Raw genomic sequence first — 18,996 nt, 5'->3', positions numbered from 1 at the left:
GAGCATCCCTGAACATCCCCGAGCATCCCGAGCACCCCCGAGCATCCCGAGCATCCCTGAACATCCCCGAGCATCCCTGAGCACCCCCGAGCATCCCGAGCATCCCTGAACATCCCCGAGCATCCCGAGCACCCCGAACATCCCCGAGCATCCCGAGCATCCCTGAACATCCCCGAGCATCCCGAGCATCACCTAGCATCCCGAGCATCACCTAGCATCCCTGAACATCCCCGAGCATCCCGAGCACCCCCGAGCATCCCGAGCACCCCCGAGCATCACCTAGCATCCCCGAGCATCCCGAGCACCCCCGAGCATCCCGAGCATCCCTGAACATCCCCGAGCATCCCGAGCACCCCGAACATCCCCGAGCATCCCGAGCATCCCTGAACATCCCGAGCATCCCGAGCACCCCACACCCCGAGCACCACACCCTACCCCACACACCACAACACCCACGACCCCGACATCCCGGCACCCGACACCCGAGCACCCCGAGCATCACCTAGCACCCCAAGAGCACCCCGAGCATCCCGAGCACCCCGAACATCCCCGAGCATCCCGAGCATCCCCGGCTGCGGAGCCGTGCGGGTCCCGCTGCCGCCCGGGCGGGCTCCCCGCGGCCCGGGAGGTGCCCGTAGCCCCCGGCCGGCCCCGGCGGCACTCACCGATCCGCAGCACCTGCTGTGCGCTCCGGGGCAGCCCGGCCGCGGCGCAGAGCAGCAGCAGCAGGAGTCCCCCGCCGCCGCCCGCGGCCGCTCGGCGGGGCCAGCGCGGGCCGAGGCCGCTCGCCATGCTCAGTTCATGCTCAGTTCATGCCGGCTACCCCCGGGCGGGCCGGCTCCGAGCCGCTCCGCGCCGCCCGCCCATGGCGCGGGGGCTCCGCGCTGCCGCCGCCGCCGCGCTGCCCGCGCCCCCCGCGCCGCAGGGACGGAGGGACGGAGCGGGAGGGACGGAGCGGGAGGGATGGAGCGGGAGGGATGGAGCGGGAGGGATGGAGCGGGAGGGAGGAGCGGGAGGGATGGAGCGGGAGGATCCTCCCGCGGGGCGGCCCCGGGCGGGGCCAGGCGGCTCCGGGCCCTGCGCGCACCCGGGGACACGCGCGCGCACACGCACGGGGACACGGACACGGACAGGGACACGGACAGGGACAGAGGGACAGGGAGAGCGACAGAGCAGAGAGTCCCTCCAGCCCCGGGGGTCCCTCCCCGCAGCCCCTCCTGGGCACGGGAGAACCTTGTACCCCCGGGCCCTCCAGCCCCGCCGCTCCCGGTGTTTGCCCTCCCGGGGCTTCGGAGGGACGTCCCGTGCGGGGCAGCTCCGTCCTGAGCGCCTGGCGTGGGACAGGTGACACGCACGGGTGTGCGGGCTGAGGGACAGCCCTGGGACAGGTGACACGCACGGGTGTGCGGCTGAGGGACAGCCCTGGGACAGCGGGAGGGAAGGAAGCACGTCCAGCAGTGTGTCTGCTGCTCTGTGCCAAGCAAGGGAGCAGCAAAAATCATCCAAATCATCCAAAGTGTGGCAGGAGCCTCACGGGGGACAGCAGGGCTGGGGCCAGGTGTGCACAGAGCCATGGATGCTCGAGGCCGGTTTGGAACTCTCACTCACAAGGATTATAACATCCCCTGGCCTCGGCTCGGCCGCCAGATCGCCTCCCCTGGTGACTCGGAGTTGTCAAGTGAATGTTTAAATTTGGTTTTTGGGTTCCGTGGGACTCAGAGTGCTCCACCATAAAGCAAACATATGGGTCCTGAGCCGCTCTAAAGAAAGAAAACACCACCAGAGGAGAATGACTCCCACCTAGCAACAGAACTAAAACTGCAGAGCTGAGATCCAAACCTGAAATCATTCCGATTTGTTTACTTAGTATTCCTCTCCAGCCTGCCTAACTATTGTTGCAGAAATTAACTCCTCCGAGCAGCGGCAGCACACGCTGGAGCGCGACGGAAGCAGCAGCGCCCCCGTGTCAGCCTCAGAGGGATCCTGGAAAGAGCTGCCTCGTGTTCACAGGGCAGCCCGGGCTGTGCAGGGTTCCCAGGGCTGGGATTCCCGGGCAGGGTTCCAGCCAGAGCCGTACCTGGCGTTCCCAGGTGTGTTCGGGGCCGCAGCCCGCGGCGGCGCGGCCCCTTTACCTCCGCTCCAGGTGCGGTGTGAGCCGAGCTCGGGCCTGCCCAGGAGCACCTGGGCTCGGCCCCGGGCTCAGCACACAGCCCCGTCCGCTCGCAGCAGCCCCTCCTGCTTTTCCCGTGCTGGAAAGCACTCCCGTGCCCGGCCCCGCATGCCTGTCCCACCCTTCCACAGCAGTGCCCACCCCGCCAGCGGCCGCGATGAGCCAGCGGGGCGCCCGCAGCCCGGCCCTCGCGGCTCTCTGGCCTCTCCCGGGACACCGGGCCGTGACCAGCAACCGCCGGCCCTCAGGAGCTGCCAAGACATCCCGAGTGAGTGTTTCACCCACCCCCGAGGGGGTTTCTACACTTGCACTATTTTTTGGCAAGTTTTTGTATATTGGGCTAGCTGTGTCTGCGTGTGTGCACACCCCTGGCCCTATGTCCTAGGAATTCAGTGAAGTAATGTTTCTAATTTAGCCTAAATGCTGTTAAATATTGTGCCTGTGTTACAGTGTTGTGGTTAAGGTATAAATTGAGGGATAAATTAAGGTGTAAGTTAAGTTAAAGTGCTGCTAAGTTTAAATGTTGCTACACTCCACACACACCAGGGTAGTTGCAATTCATTCCTGCTTTGATTGCCTGGATTTTGTTTGGTTTTGTTGTTGCTTGCTTTCCTCGTTGTGCCTCAGCTGGCCTTTGTGAGTAGAGTGACCGTCTTGCCAGGGAACCTGTTGAGCTTTGTAGCTTTATATGAATTCTGACTTTTCCTCATACCCTTGATTTTTTGAGTGATCTCAGGCGTGTTTTGGGGGATCAGAGCCCCTTTTTGCATTTCTCGGGCATGTTTTGGGGGGTCAGAGCCCATTTTGCATTTTTCCCTGCACGTTTGGGGGGTCAGAGCCCCACTGTGCATTTCTCATGTTTGGGGGTCACAGCCCCACTGTGCATTTCTCATGTTTGGGGGTCACAGCCCCACTGTGCATTTTTCATGTTTTGGGGGGGTCAGAGCCCCACTGTGCATTTCTCATGTTTGGGGGTCACAGTCCCACTGTGCATTTCTCATGTTTTGGGGGGTCACAGCCCACTGTGCATTTCTCATGTTTTGGGGGTCACAGCCCCACTGTGCATTTCTCATGTTTTGGGGGTCACAGCCCCCCTGTGCATTTTTCAGGCATGTTTTGGGGGTCACAGCCCCACTGTGCATTTCTCATGTTTTGGGGGTCACAGCCCCCCTGTGCATTTCTCATGTTTTGGGGGTCACAGCCCACTGTGCATTTCTCATGTTTTGGGGGTCACAGCCCCACTGTGCATTTCTCATGTTTGGGGGTCACAGCCCCACTGTGCATTTCTCATGTTTGGGGGTCACAGTCCCACTGTGCATTTCTCATGTTTGGGGGTCAGAGCCCCACTGTGCATTTCTCATGTTTGGGGGTCACAGTCCCACTGTGCATTTTTCAGGCATGTTTTGGGGGTCACAGCCCCACTGGCATCTCAGTTTGGGGGTCACAGCCCCTGTGCATTCTCAGTTTGGGGGATCACAGCCCCACTGTGCATTTCTCATTTTTGGGGGTCAGAGCCCCACTTGCACATGTTTTGGGGGCCAATGTGCATTTCTCATGTTTGGGGTCACAGCCCCCTGTGCATTTCTCATGTTTTGGGGGTCACAGTCCCACTGTGCATTTCTCATGTTTGGGGGTCACAGCCCCACTGTGCATTTCTCATGTTTGGGGGTCACAGTCCCACTGTGCATTTCTCATGTTTGGGGGTCAGAGCCCACTGTTCATGTTTGGGGGTCACAGCCCCACTGTGCATTTTTCAGGCATGTTTGGGGGTCACAGCCCCCCTGTGCATTTTTCAGGCATGTTTTGGGTTCAGCAGGGACAATTTCTCCTGAAATGAGCAATGCTGATTTCTTGTTTGTTTACCTGAGGGTAAGCATGTAGCATGTTGATATTACCAATGGTGACAGAGTCCTTTGCACAGGAATTTGAAGTCTTTATTCTTGTTCCACAGTGTGGACTTCCAGCTGGATTTAATGCGTGATTTTTTGACAAATTGCAGTTTATATGATGCTGTTAGGCTGATAGCTAAAACCTTGTCTGATATCAGGGCCTCATGACTGCATTTGGGGGTGTAAAACACCTCCTTCCCCCTCTGTATCATTCCAGAATTATGTTCAACTTTGCAAGTAGCCCCAATATCAGAAAAGCAAGTGTATGCTAACATGTTGGGAAATGTGTTTATTCCAGTGCTCTGTTTTCCCAGCGCATATTTCTCTTTCCTGCCATTAGTTACTATTAATTATGAGCAAGCTGGTAAATTAATGACTGTCCCAAATCTCTGCCAGCATCACTTCAATGTGTCCAAACTCATTTTCCTCCTTCCACACTTATTTCAAAAGAGTGACTTAACAAGAGAGTGTTTAGCTTTATTAATTTTGTTCACCTTGGTCCTGGTATAGTAGACTCTTTTCCACCCATTCACAGATGTGGGATGGGATTTTGGGGAAAAAAATACTCCACTGCTTAAGAACTACTAAAAGTTTGCTCACAAGCAGGAATGTTTCCATTTAAACATGTGGAATGTATGCTTTGATAGCCCATATCATCATTTACATAGCACCTGGCAAAATGAAACCCACAGACAGCGGCAGTTTTTGGGTTTAAATCTCTGCATTCTAAGGATGACTCTGTGAATGTTTTGTCTCTCCCTTGGCATTTGCATGATCTGTTTTATATACCCACACACAATAAAATGCGTGATAAAAACAATAGATGGGCTTTGGAGGATGTGTGTAAACAGGTTTAAATTTATGTGTGTCAGCACACAGCTGAAGGGATACCTAGAATATTTGAAGATCTGTGTATTACACATATATAAGGTATAATCTGTGTGTGTATTATATATAAATGTGTCACTTAAGATCAGTGTATTACACACATATAAGGTATAATCTGTGTGTGTATTACATATAAATGTGTCACTTAAGATCAGTGTATTACACACATATAAGGTATAATCTGTGTGTGTATTACATATAAATGTGTATTACTACATATAAGTAATCGTGTGTGTATTACACACATATAAGGTATAATCTGTGTGTGTATTACATATAAATGTGTCACTTAAGATCTGTGTATTACACACATATAAGGTATAATCTGTGTGTGTATTACATATAAATGTGTCACTTAAGATCTGTGTATTACACACATATAAGGTATAATCTGTGTGTGTATTACATATAAATGTGTCACTTAAGATCTGTGTATTACACACATATAAGGTATAATCTGTGTGTGTATTACATATAAATGTGTCCCTTTACTCCTGTGAGCTGGATGTGAGGAGGAGAGCTGGGGGAAGAAGGGGAGTGGAGCTGCAGGGAGGCCCTGGGCAGGCAGGAATTCTTTGGCAGGGATGTGTCTGGGGATGTCCTGTTCCTGTGGCTGCCACCGTGGGCAGGGAGCCCCTGGGCTGGTGCAGAGGTTGGCACGTGCCAGGGAGGAAGGAGAGGGATTTGATTCCTGGGAGAAAGAACAGGGAGTTTAATCTGCAATGCCATTTGTGCTGCAGCATGAGGAGCCCCTGGGTCTCGTTATTGCTCAGTGACCCTTGCCAGGGCTCAGCAGGGCCACAGCTCAGCCTTGTCCCAGCCCCAGCAGGCACTGACAGCCTGCCAGGGCTCCTGCTCCTTCCCTGCTGGGACTGGGAAAGAGCATTCCCTCTCCTGCTATTGGGACTGGGACTGGACCCTCCATGGTCCTGTGGTGTTTCTGAGGTGCCTCTCCTCGGCAGAGTTCTCATGGATCTCCAGCTGCCCTGGTGCATCTGTAAACCAATTCCTTGCAGGTTTTGCCTTTTGCCCCTGGCACCTTCAGTGATGCTGAAGACTTTGGTATTAGCGTTGTGTTGCGAGGAGAGTCACATTCCCTCTGCCCTCCATTCCTGCCTCGCTGGGTTTTGTTGGGGGCTTTTCTCCTCCTGGCTAATTCACCTTCTGCCAGCTCCATTGTGCTGCTGCATGAGTGCTCTCTGCAGCCAGCTGAGGAGACCATGTTCTGACCCACTGGAGGCACTTTTCTGCTGGAAACAGGACAGGACAGCACATTTCAGCCAAACTCCCGCTTTTTCTGCCCTCTGCTATGCCAAAAAATTAGGGCTGGCATCATCAATTGCTGAAATGTGCCTTAGGAAAAAGCCCTGTCATGACAAACTCAGGTGCCTCTGGGCATGTTTTCCTCTCCAGCCTTGGCACTGATAATCTGTGACCCCAGGCAGGGGCAGGAGGAGATGGTGAGCTCTGAAACCATGAAGTTGTAACTAAGAAACCTAAGGCCAGCATTCCTAGATAGCTTTTTTTTTTTTTTTTTTTGTAGTTTTTAAGTAGCTTGAAGTGCAAATGAAAAATTCCAGTTGATGTAGGGCAGTGTCTTTGAGGAATGGATGAAATGCCCAAGCTGACAAGTTAATCAGCACAGTGCTTTTTATTGCTTTGGGTTACTTAAGTCTTCCCTCACAGCACTAATTCCTGATTCTCTCCTGCTCGTGTAATTTGTACAAATCTGATTTTCTCACCATGATAAATAAATTGCTTCTCCCTCCTGGTTGTATGTGTTTGACCAAGGACGAGAGAAGAATGAAGAGGTATCACATGAAATATTGGAAAAAAGCCCCAAAGCAGCAGAGAAAGCTTCATTATTTTGTGCCTGTAAGTGGATCTGCTTACAGTGATTATCCACATTAACAGCATTAAACTGTGCACAGCACCAGGGCAGGATGATTCTGAGCAGCTCTGTGTGCCAGGCTGTGCTGCTGAGGGCGCAGCTGCTGTGCCACCCCAGCCCTTGGGCAGTGACAGTGACAGAGGGAATATCCCATCCCCAAACCCATGGAATTGGCCCATTTGGTGTCACATTCCAGTGCTGCAAGCTGAAACAACTGGAAAGCCACAGATAACGATGGGAAATCAATCAGATTCTTATCCTGAGCTGTAACAGTCCAGGGACCCAAAAATCCAGCCTCTGTCCCTGGAGGAGTGCCATTAAAAATTAGGAGCTGCTGGCAGGGAAGGGAATTCCCAGCGTCCTGGATTCAGCACCAAAGTTTAACTGTGGGGCAGCCAAAAACCCAAATAAATCCATCCTCACCAGAAGCAATGAGGGCTTTCCCTCTGGCCATTTGGGATGAAATTGCTGCCACTGGCCTCAAAAGATTTATTTTTCCCCCCTCAGATTAGATATAGCATTGAGAGCAGGCAGAGGCCAAATCCTTCACGTGCTCTTGTGATATTTTATGCTCACCTGGTGTTCACTGCAGTGGGTTTCAGCCTCAGTGGGGTTGGGTGTATTCTGAGCTGCTGGTTAACATTCACCCCGATGCTCTTTAGGGTGGCATTAGCTGCTGCACAGTGATTTTTATCAGCTTCACTCATTTTATGATAACCTTGCTGGGCCATCTCCACATGGGAATGTTTTAGGGGAGATTCCTGATAAAAAATATAGACAAAAGGAGATGGAAGCGATGGTGCTGTTAAGGTATTCTGGCTAGCAGGTCCCCTTCTGAAAATCACCTGGGATTTCTGGGAGGAGAAAGCTTGGGAGGGCTATGCCAGCATGACATGTTCCCATGTTTGTGTTTCCACCTGGCTTGCAAAAATAGTCATAGTTTTAATGGTGTAATTAACAAAGATTCCCACTAAATTCAGAGTGTGGGATCCACAGTCCCAGCCCAGCATCCCCTCTGGATCCCAGAGTGGCTGAAGCTGGGGGACATCCCTGGGAATCCTCTCTTCCACCCAAACCCATTTTTGGGATGCTCAGGTCACTTCCAGTGGTTTCAGCATCTGCCAGGACAGGGGCAGCTTGTGCCAGGGTTTGATGGCTCTGCCAGGGAAAACATCTTTTCTTACGCTCACAACTCAGATCCAGGTGAGGAGCCATCTTTAAACCAGATTAAAAACGGGACAAAGGCTTGGTGCTGCAAAATCTTCTAAAAATATTAAAAACTTCCTCTGTGCAACAGCAAAATGAGGTAAAAAATATTTTCTTCCTTTGTTCAGCGGCAGGAAAAGCGTGAGCTCCACAAGGGGTGACCTACATATGCTCTTGCTTGTTTGTCGAGCTCCAAACCTTTGCTCACATCCCATAAATCAGAATCATTTAGGTCTGAAAAGACTTCTAAGATCACAGAGTCCTCTGTGAGTTTCTGAAGTGTCCACATTAATTCGTGTTGAATCTCATTAATCTTGAATTGACAGAGGGGAAAAAAACCCACACAGAACTGTGGACAGCATTTCTATTAAAAACCCAAAGCTGAAACTGGGGCTTTTCCTGGGTTTTACAGAATGAGTGCCCTGTGTGAAATCTGACTTTTAACAACCTGTTGAGTGCAGGAACAGCAATTCCCAGTCCCAGATCCCTAGAAATGCATAGGAAAAGCAGAAAAAAAGGAAAACCAGACTGGCTGGCAAGGAATTGGGTAAAAAACCAAAGATTCAACACGCATAACAAAGAAATTCACTGTGTGCACAGAACAAGAGGAAAACATTTGCATTGTTTAGTATTTCCTGATTTTAATAATTATAGCTCAAAAGTCTCCCAGGCAGGGTTGTGATACATTGCAGTTTGGTGATTCTCCATCTGAGATGAAGGGAGAGAGAAAAATGATAGCTCAGATTCCTGCCTTTGCATATCCCTTTTCAAATCTATAATTTATTATCGTGTACCTGTGTATATTTTAGCCTTCATTTTTCAAAAAGATGTCCATAAATTAAACAGGAATTCGGCAATCACTGAAGATTTATTTTGTCACTAATGATGATCTAGTGGAGATACAGGTAAAATTCTAAAGGCAATTTCTTAGGGCTTGAATAAATTTGCTTTTTAGCTTCTTCTTTCTGGAAAAGTTAACAAGAAGCAGCCTGGCCATTTCTGGGAGAAAAATGTCTATATTTCCCCAAGGTTATCAAACAACAATCAAATCTTACAGATATTTCTTTGAATTGTTCCTTCGTGTTCCAGAGCATGAATTTTGCAGGGCTCTTTTCCATCTGGCTGCTCAGGGGGTGCTGCAATCTGAAACGCAGGGGATTCTCAGAACTTTGGGCCTGTAAGGCAAGAATTAAACATGGGATTTGGTCTGAGACCTTGGAGAAGGCTCCCAAATTGAGGGGCTGGGAGTGGGAATGTGGATTTGCAGTTTAAAGCAGAGACATGTTAAGCTAAATAAAGGAAAGTTTAGAGTTTTAGAGTTTAAGATATAGAAAAATAAAAGCAGTTCCAGAGGTAAACAAGGAGTTCACAGTGCAGCACTGTGGGTTTGTGTGCCACAACATGACTGGCTAAGAAAGCTCCCACTGGGTCCATAAGACAAAATATTTAAGGATTGGGTCAAAACCATAAATATCCCTGTTGGCAGTGTTTTATTAATGAATAACTCCTCAAAAGGTCTTGCAGCTGAGGTCCTGGGGCCTTCTGGCAGTGCCCCAGGCCAGGCTGGATGGGGCTGGGGGCGCCCTGGGGCACTGGGAGGCGTCCCTGCCATGGCAGGGGTGGCGCTGGGTGGCCTTGAGCTCCCTCCCACCCAAACCATCCCATAATCCTAAGGGAAATTTGGTGTGCTGTCTCAGAAACAATTCCTTGTCTTTTCCAGTGAAGCCTGCGCAGGGCTCTCGCTGTGTTCACCCGAATGACCTGCCAGCCATAACAATTTGTGACTTTTGCAACTGAGTCGGGCTACTTTAACCCTAAGCAATGCAGGAAAGCAAAGCTTTCTGCTGACACGAAAATAAACCAGGTCTTGCTTGTGGCAGAAGGACTCTGGATGCTGCTGCAGCACAGAACTGTGTGTTCAGAGAAAGAAAAGGGAATTGTAAACCCCCTGCACTCTGGGGGTAGAGCAGCACTTTGCCCTTGTGTGAAATACCTGTAGAACAACCCCAAATGTGTCCCTTTCATCGAAAGTGTCAAAAGAAATAGCTTCCTGCACAAAAGCACTCTGCAGCCACGTGCCACAGAGGTGAGATTTAATTCCTGCTTTGTCAGCCTGGTGAAACCCCCATTGCAGGGGGCAGAGGCTCAAAATACTCCAACAGGAGATTTATTTTAGTGTATTGGGATGTCAGTGGCATTGCAAGACGTGGAGACAATGGCAAAACTTTGCCGTTTGCCACATGACCTCAGGAAAATGTGCTCTGCTATTATCCTGCACTTGCTTAATTGGAAGGCCTTGGCTGTTTGTAACGGGGTTATTTGTAACAATGAATTGTGCTTCTAACAATGCTTCCAGAGAGGAGCTGGATCTCTATTGAGGTTTAGGGAAATTAATAATAACCCTGAAAAACCAGAGAATTAACTAGGTTGGAAAAGGCCTTTGAGATCACCAAGTCCAACCTGTGTTTATCTAAAGCACTGCAGGATGTTGTGCTGACACCTCAGACTGTGCCAAAAATTCAGGTGAGCTGGGGAAGTGCTCAGGTCTGACTGACAGGGGCACCCTCTGCAGAGAGGTACTGATGGAAAGTGCCATTTCATTATTTCTGCTCTTTATTATCTCTATTTTGGCTCAGCCACGCTCAGAGGCACCACACAGGGAGTGGTTTTTCCAAATTCACCCTTACAATAAACCTGAGAATCATGTAAAGGTTTTTGGGGATAAGGTGATGAACAGCATTTCTCTGAAAAAGGAGGGTTAATTGTTACTAGCATCACTGCTATAACTTCAACGTCTTTTCTGTTAGAGAGAAATCAGACTTTCTTACAATGGAAGTGTTAAATGCTGTGCTGAGCATTAAAGGGGGCAAGAGAGGTAGGAAGGGTCCTTTAATTTTATTCGGAGGATTGAAATGCACTGAGTGACTGGGGTACACAAAATTCTCATTATGTGCCCTTCAGTTTTCTGCTCCTGTGAATCCTTGAACAGAGCAAGCAGAAAAATCTGTGAGCGATTCCATTTCTGCTGAGCAGTGCTATCCCAAGGACTTGGGGCGTTTGATCCATTCTGCCATCTCCATCTGAGGTGTGTGAGGGAAGGCAAGGGCTGCTGACAGGAGGAGGGGTGTCACAGATGGACACCACCAGAATTCCCTTCAGCCCACACATCCTCGGAGCTCAGCTTCCAGCAGGTTTGCCTTCACTAAGAAGTGTTTTACCTTCATGCCATAAACACTGCTGTCCTTTCCATGGTGGCTTTTTGATGCATGGAGATGGCAGGCGGGCCCTGCGCGGTGCCAGCTTTGTGACTCTGAAATGCAGGCTTGGTTTTTGTCTTTGCTGACCTCCTGGGGGTGCTGGCACCTCCCAAGGGACAGTTCTGGGGTGTGCAGGTGCCTGCGCTGGCTCTGGGTGATGCGTCTCCCTCCCAAAGCAAGCGGCTGTGGCCATTGGTTGTGGTTATTTGTCCAGGTCCTACTCAGGTGTCTCATTTCTGGTCATCCCTGGGCTGTGGGTGGCAGAACTCTGCCTCCTTCTCTGTGCTTCTCTCAGAGGTTTTCTGCAGAGACCAGCAGGGGATGGGAGCGAAAGGAGAACGGGGTTTTTACAGAGCATGGAACCTCCTTGGGGGCACCTGGTACTGCTGCAGGGAGGGCTGTGTCCCCCTAGGGGACAGAGCAAGGGAGGAGGGTGCTGGGACTCCTGAGAGGGGAAACAAGAAGCAAAAAGGCCTTTTTGTGTGTGGGTAATTCCTGATACATAAAGAAAACCCTCTGGCCAGAATTATGCATCAGCTGGGGGTGAGTTTAGGCTTTGGAAAGGAGGAGGTCCCTGCTCAAGGTGGTGCTGGAGGAACCCAGCATTCCTGGGAAGACGTGGCCAAGGCTGTCACCTGTGACTTTTTTGCTTTTTCTGCTGGGAGAGGGCAGGAAAATGTCACATGTGCATGCAGAAGAATCCTGTTTGACATTTCCTTTCCATTCAGGAAAGGCATTGCTGCACAGCCCTTCCCCATGTGTCACCATGTTCTCAGTGAAGGGAACAAGATTAGAACGTACTGTTGGGGGGGGAAAGAAATGAATCATTTCCCATTTTAAAAAATGGCTTTTAAACCTTCAGCTTCCCTTTAGAAGAGCTAAATACCAATAAAGGGCAGGAATCAGCATTGTGCCTGGAGGCCCTCTCCCCTTCCTCACTGGTGTGCCCAGGTTTCATCTCTTTTGTCTGGATTGCAGGCAGTGCAGCAGCTTTTCGAGCTTTGTTAATGCCAGGTTCTGGCCTATATTTTCCCTTCTCAATCATGGCTATTGTTCTGGTTTGTGCAGCCCTGTGGGTGGGCCTGGCCCTTTGTGGGTGAATAAAAAAGCCACCTCTTCTCTGCAGAGCTCAACATTTCAATGTGGAGCTCCCACTCTCTATTTTCAGCGCCCTTTCACAGAGCACAGAGCAAAGGCCTGGACTCTCCTCCCTGCGGGGACACATTAAATGTTTCACTCCTGTCCCTCCATGCCCCTGAACAGCTTCAGAAAAAAAAAAAAAAAGGAAAAAAAAGAGCCTTGTTCAGGCTGCTCTTGCGAATATTTCAGCATTGACAGCGAATCCTGGCACTGGTGAGGAACAGTGGTTGCTCCATTCATCTGAGCCTTGGGGTTAGCTCTGCTTAATGAGGGAAGAGAGAAGGTCTGGGAGGTGCAGAAGAATCAGTGGAAGGAGAAAGGTGCCCTGAGTGTGGGACAGGAGAGCTGAAACCTGCTCCGTCATCAGTGGCATTGCAGTGAGCAGGAACATTGCTGTGTTGTTCCACACTCCCACAAATTAATGATTTCCTGCATGCCTGGGAAGGGAGCAATGCCCTGGGGACTCGGCTGAAGTGCTGTTTGTAGAGCAGGGGCTGTGTTCTGCAGCGTGTAAATCTGAGCTTGCTCTCACATGCTCCCGGATCATTCTCACACAGGGCATCTGGATTTTCAAACCCAAGGACAGCAGCAACGCCTGGGGTGTTCTGTGTGCCCAGGGGCAGCAGGAGGGGATTCTGCCCCTGAGCCCAGGTGAGAGCCCACCTGCAGCCCTGGGGACACAGCAGCAGCACCTGCAGAGAGCCCAGAGGAGGCCCCAGAGCTGCTGCAGGGCTGGAGCCAGGCTGGGAGAGCTGGGGGTGCTCACCTGGAGAGGAGAAGCTCCAGGGAGAGCTCAGAGCCCTTGCAGGGCCTGAAGGGGCTCCAGGAGAGCTGCAGAGGGACTGGGGACAAGGGATGCAGGGACAGCACACAGGGAATGGCTTCACATTGACACAACATGTTTAGATTTGGTATTAGGAAGGAATTGCTGGCTGGGAGGGTGCTGAGGCCCTGGCACAGCTGGGGCTGCCCCTGGATTCCTGGCAGTGCCCAAGGCCGGGCTGGGCAGGGCAGGGACACCCTGGGACAGTGGGAGGTGTGCCTGCCATGGCAGGGGTGCAGTGAGGGCACCCTCGTGTCCCTGTGACCCCAAAAGCGTCTGTGACCCCACAATTCCTTGGCTGTGGTTTGGGTTCCCCACTCCTGATGCCCCAACAGTGGCACTGGGACCGGAGAGTGCCAGACTCTCTCTTGGGATCCTGGTGGGGAAATGGGGAGCTCCCAGTGGCAGGGCAAGGCCCCAGCTAACAGCTTGTTATGTGTAAGGAGCAAAGAGAACTGGGAATTATTCCGGCCCATATGTTACTGGAAGGGTTTTAAGGTGGATTAGGGGCTTATGTAACGTGTGGGCCTAACCCACATCGGGCTTAATTTATGGTGTTTTCTCCTCATCTTTAAAAAACCAGCTTGTTTCCTAATGATAAGCTTGAGTACTAATTTAATTTACATTTTACTGCTCCCAGGCACAATCAGAACACAGTGGAGTAAACATTTAAAGCCCCTTATGAAACTATTTGTTGGGTTTGCCATTATTCTTTTGGCTTTTTCTTTTTCTTTTTGAGCAATGTTCTTGTTTTCCTCTGATGAAATAGTCTACTTAGGTTTGATTTGGAATTATAGGATGCACAAATTAAAACAATGAGTCTGATACAATCTGTAGTCTCCTTGGAGAAATGGAAAAAAAAAACTTCAGGAAAGATAAGTTCAGTAACAACAGGAATTTTCCAAGCTTCTGGAACAAGAAAAGACCAGAACATAGCTACAGACATATAGAAAATAGAAAATAAAATAGAATAATATAGATAATAATAGATAAAATAGATAATAATCGATAAAATAGATAATATATATAATAATAATAATAATATAGAAAATAAAATCAAAGTCTAGAGCAAAAAATACTAAACTTAAATAATTAGATAGTGTAGTTAGTAGGGGGGAAAAAAAAAGAGGGTTAAATTGGTGATGGATTCTAAGTTTATCACACAAAACCTTTAAAAATCTCCAACCCTGGAGTGTGTTTTCCATTCCTTGTGTTTCCCAACAGACTCTGCCATCCCTGCAGTGCTGCGTTGGGGAGGGTGTGGGCTGTGTGTTTCAGAGCAGACATATGTTTGCTTGTGATGTGTCAGGGTTCTGTTGCCAGCTTGGTGTACTCTGGGGCAGTTCTGAAATGCTGAGCTGTTGTAGAAACTGTTCCAAATGAAATCAGGAGCGTGCAGAGATTCAGATTCTCTGCCAGCCAGCTAAAAACAACCCAAAAAGACAAAAAGTCATCTGCCTTTTGTTATGTGGTGTTACAGTTATTGCTAATTTGAAAGGAATCTCACATATTCACCAGGCATTTCTTCCCTGCACAGAAGCCAGGGGAATATGTGCCCAATTCCCATTTATTCCTGTGCAGAATTGGTTTTATCCTTGTTCAGACTAATTTACCCACACAGAAACTGGAGGGCTTTGGGGGTTTTCTTTGAAATTCCGGAATTCCTCCTGTCCAGGATTAATTCCTGTATTTGTTTTAGATGTCTTCACATGCATCCCTGTCTCTTGCTGTGAGGCTTTAGGGGCCTGCTGTGTGTGTGAATCCCTTTGGAATCACTCAGTGCCTCACCCTGCTCGCACTGTGGCTGCAAACTCTGAACATCTCATGCTGGGTGCCAAGGATTCATTAATCACTTATTTCCCAAACACTGGTAAAACTCCCATTTCTGAACAGAGATTTTTAAATTCCTCCCTGTGGATCATTCCTGCTAGGGGTGCATTTGTGGTGGGGTTTTCCCCTCTGGAAAAGCCTTTTTAAAATGTTATTCCCTGCCTGGAATATGGTGATGTCCTGACGTGCTCTTTAGTTACCTGCAAACATTTTACCTTTCCAGTGGCTCCTTTTAATGGCTGCTCAATCTTCTTTTTTTCTCCCCTGATTGTAATTCCACTTCTTAAGTTAAATGTTATCATCATGGGTTTGTGTTTTGACTTCCCAGCCTCCCAAAAGGTCAGATTTGAATACTTTATGGCCTCCTTTGCTGAGAAAAAGTTCAGTGGCTGCATCTTGAAACAGGTCACATACTCTGCTTGAAACTAAATCAAGAGTGGCTTTTCCTTTGTGGGTTTGGGGGCCAATTAATTGGAGAAGCAATCCTTGACAGTGTTTAAATGGATACTGCCTGCAAGAGGCCCTGTCCTGAGGGGCGCTGGGTCTTTGTCAGCACGAAGCCAAGGCCAAAGCTCAGCTCCATCCCAGCCACACCAGTGCTCACAGAACATTGGCCTTTTTGGATTCCTTAAATCCTGATTTTCCTCCCTGAAACCAGGCCTGGCCTGATGCCCCGGTTTTCTGCCATGTCCCTTGGTTCATGGTGTGGGTGTTCAGGCAGCCAGCCCTGTTTCTGCTGGGAGCTGTGGCACTGAGCACGTGGGCACATCTCCTTCTTCCCTTGTTAAGCTGGGCCTTGCTGTCACTGTGCTGTTCCTCTGTTCCAGCCCATCCTGCCCCTGACCATTCAGCATTTTCCACCCTGGGAGGGCACAGTCCTGCACTCGGCGTGCTCATCCACATCCTGCCTTCCTCCCAGCCTCAGCTTTGCAATTCCCCTTCACTTTTCAGTGTTAATTCCCAGCCACCGTGCTGGGATCCTCTGGGATCACAGCCGTCCCCTGTCCTTTGTGGTTTCCATGCAGGGCTGGGGTTCTGCCTGTCCACCTGGAGCTCTGGGGAGCCCAAATCTCCTCCTGCCTCTCCAGCCCCAGCCCAGCCCTGCTGACACTGATCCCCATCTTTTCTGTGCCTCCCCAGCCCAGCCCTGCCCCTGATGCCTTGTGCAGGCTGCCCTAGAGCAGAGGCTGGACAGAATTAAAGAATAAAGCAGGGATTTATGAAAAGCATCTCCTCCATGGATGCACCTTGGGCGGCACAAGAGCCCAGCCAGGGCTGCACCCCAGATGAACCAAAGTGGGGATCCAGCTCCCAGTGCCTCTGTGTTGCTGGCCACGTGCCCTTAGTGGGGTGGTTTTGTGCACACAGCAATGAAAACACGCCTTGGAATGGGTTACAGCTTTATGGCAAAAGTGGTTTTTATCTGGGAATGCGTTTCAGCATTCTAGGTGGAAGGAGTAGCCTGTGTGTAAATATTTCCTTTGCAGGTGGCACAGCTGTGGACATAATTTTTCACAGTTGAAGCAAATGACATAAGTTATGCCATGCTTGCCATCAGCTACCTGGTGTGTTTGTCAGAGCTGCTGCTGACACAGAGAGGAATAGGGCGAGTTCTGCCTGCTTCCAACCATAAATAGCAAAAAAGGCACAAGAGGAGGCATTAAAATCCTGCACAGCATTTTGTTTGCAATAGCTAAAGCAAAACTGTCTTCCTGAAATGGTTCAGCATTGACCTGAAACTGAGTTTCATATCCCCAGGATCAATTTCTTGTCACACCCCTCCAGCAACAGACACGTTTTTATGGTGTGTGCAGATGTGGAGGGAATTGGAATCAACAGACATGTTTTTATGGTGTGTGCAGATGTGGAGGGAATTGGAATGAAACACCAGCCAAGGACCCTTTGTGCCATCCCTCAGCAGTGCTGAGGCTGTGCTTCACAGAGTGAAATGGAACAGGATCCCCCCAAAGGAACACTCCAGTGAAGAGCCCGAACCAGCAGGGTGGCCTCTAGACACGTGTGAGGACACGGAGAGATGTGAGCACTGTGCTTTTGAAAGGGGGAGATAGCAGAGATTTGTTTTGCTCGTTCCTGCAGTCCGATTCTTTGGGGAGGCACAGCTGTACCCGAGCTGGCAGCAGCACCCTGAGCTGCACCTTGCCTTGGAGCTCAGCACTGCAGCCTGGCATTGCCATGCTGTCCAAAGTGCCTCAGAAACCCACCTGGGGCAGGTGATGTTTCACCTCCCATCTCCCCAGCCCCCCCAGGTGTGTGCACTGCCTCCCCTGTGCTCAGTGTGCCCCAGCACTGGAGCCCCAGGGCAGCCCCCAGCCCTCCCTGCAGAAACCCACGGGAAACACGTGGGGACATCAGGGTCACTGCTGGCAATGCAGCTCTGGCATCAGCCCAGTCCATCCTGGCCCCAGGGGATGGGATCTCCTCACACTTGTGTCTTCATGGTACTCAGCCTGCTTTGGGCTGCATCCTTCTTTCTTGGTCACAGCTTTGTCCTAGCACGTGAAATTGGGAGTATTTCATTAACAGCTGGGGAAAAAATGAGCTAATCTGGCTTAGTAGCTGATAAGGATCTCCAGTCTATTGTCAGATCCTCTTGCTTTCCTAATTCTTTTGCAGTTGTGACATATGAATACAAAAAGATAGATCCTTTTTATATTTTTCCTCAAAACCTCTGAATTAGCCTTTGATTAATTTTTTTAGCGATGCATCTGTGATCTTTCTAAAATCCCTTCATTGTCTTTCTGCTCTGCCCTGCATCCCTTAGCCCAACAAGGGAACAGCATCAGAAAGAAGCCAAAATTTGGACAGCGCCCCACTTGACTTGCAGTGAGTTCAGCCCCTGACCTGCCACAAGCAGAGGTGACAGACATGGCAGGGTATTCCTTTTTCTCCAGGCTGCCTTAGGCTGGTCACTGTTGGCTTTAAAGGTGTGGCTGTTGTTCACACCCCTCAGCTGGTGTTTAAAACAAGTGTCCTCATGACATGGCCTGCACGAGTGTCAAAACTCACAAACATTGGGAATTCTGCAAGCCCTGTGTGCTCTGAGACTCCTTCTCAGCCCCCTCTCGTGCAGGAATTTGGGGGCTGCAGACTCTGAGAGGTTTCAGTGTAAAATTAGCAAGATTTTCCCATTTACAAGCAGGTGTGTGCTTTTCCACACAAACAAGATTGCAGAGCTGCAGCACATGTGTGCACATGGGAGAGCAAAAGGGAGCTGATCAAGCAACAGAAACAGTTTTATGTTCTGTACTGGGTTTTTTCCTTGTGTCTCCTGGTTGCCCACAAGGACTCATCTTACACACACACCAAAAGAAAATCTAAACAGACAACCAGAAAGTCAAAAATTTGCAAAATGATTAGATGTCACTTCCAATAAGTGGTGGCTGGGTCAGCAAATTCAGAGGCCAACATGGGCCAAAATTGCTGCATAATCTGCATATGCATTTACATTGGTCTGTCTCCAGGTAATGTGCTGTCACTGAGAAGAAATGTGGCCTTTCCAATGGCCAACTGCTTCCCTGGAAAAGATGATTTATCAAGTCTGAGCCTCAGCATTTAGCAAAAGGGAGAAACATCTTGTCCTTCTTTTGAAAGTGTTGGGTCTTCAGCAAGCCTGGATGATTTGTAAGGGTTGTGTGGGTAATAAATCCCCAAATCCCAAAATGCAGCCACGTCTGGAGCCAGGGCAGGGGGGGCAATGAGGGGAACATCTGGAAATGGAGCTGCATCTGGAAATGAAGCTGCTGGAGGCCACAGAGGTGCTGGGGGGTCTGGAGCATCTCTGAGGAGAGGCTGCAGGAGCTGGGAAATGCAAGCACAGCCTGTGTGTGTGTGTTAGAGGTGTGCACAAAGCCCCCCTGGTGCTGCTGAGTGCAGGCACAGCC

General features: G+C 50.0%; 1 protein-coding gene and 1 long non-coding RNA gene across 5 annotated transcripts in view; one reads left to right on the top strand and one right to left on the bottom strand.

Moving 5' to 3' along the window:
- The window catches only part of GRIK1 (glutamate ionotropic receptor kainate type subunit 1), a 97,870-nt gene extending 97,078 nt beyond the window's left edge, over positions 1 to 792 (bottom strand). For all 4 annotated transcript variants that reach the window (XM_030948099.1, XM_030948114.1, XM_030948107.1 and 1 more), the window contains exon 1: positions 666 to 792. In XM_030948099.1, the coding sequence (XP_030803959.1) occupies positions 666 to 792 (127 nt within the window). The remainder of the gene's footprint in view (positions 1 to 665) is intronic.
- A 1,384-nt stretch (positions 793 to 2,176) lies between these two features.
- The window catches only part of LOC115903530, a 39,799-nt gene continuing 22,979 nt past the window's right edge, over positions 2,177 to 18,996 (top strand). Inside the window, exon 1 of the long non-coding RNA XR_004060696.1 lies at positions 2,177 to 2,438. This is a non-coding gene — a long non-coding RNA (uncharacterized LOC115903530). The remainder of the gene's footprint in view (positions 2,439 to 18,996) is intronic.

This window comes from Camarhynchus parvulus, chromosome 1 (genome assembly GCF_901933205.1).
Source record: "Camarhynchus parvulus chromosome 1, STF_HiC, whole genome shotgun sequence".
NCBI classification, from domain to species: Eukaryota; Metazoa; Chordata; class Aves; order Passeriformes; family Thraupidae; genus Camarhynchus; species Camarhynchus parvulus.
Note: the sequence above shows the minus strand (reverse complement) of the source record. Positions and strands in the feature narration are given on the sequence as shown.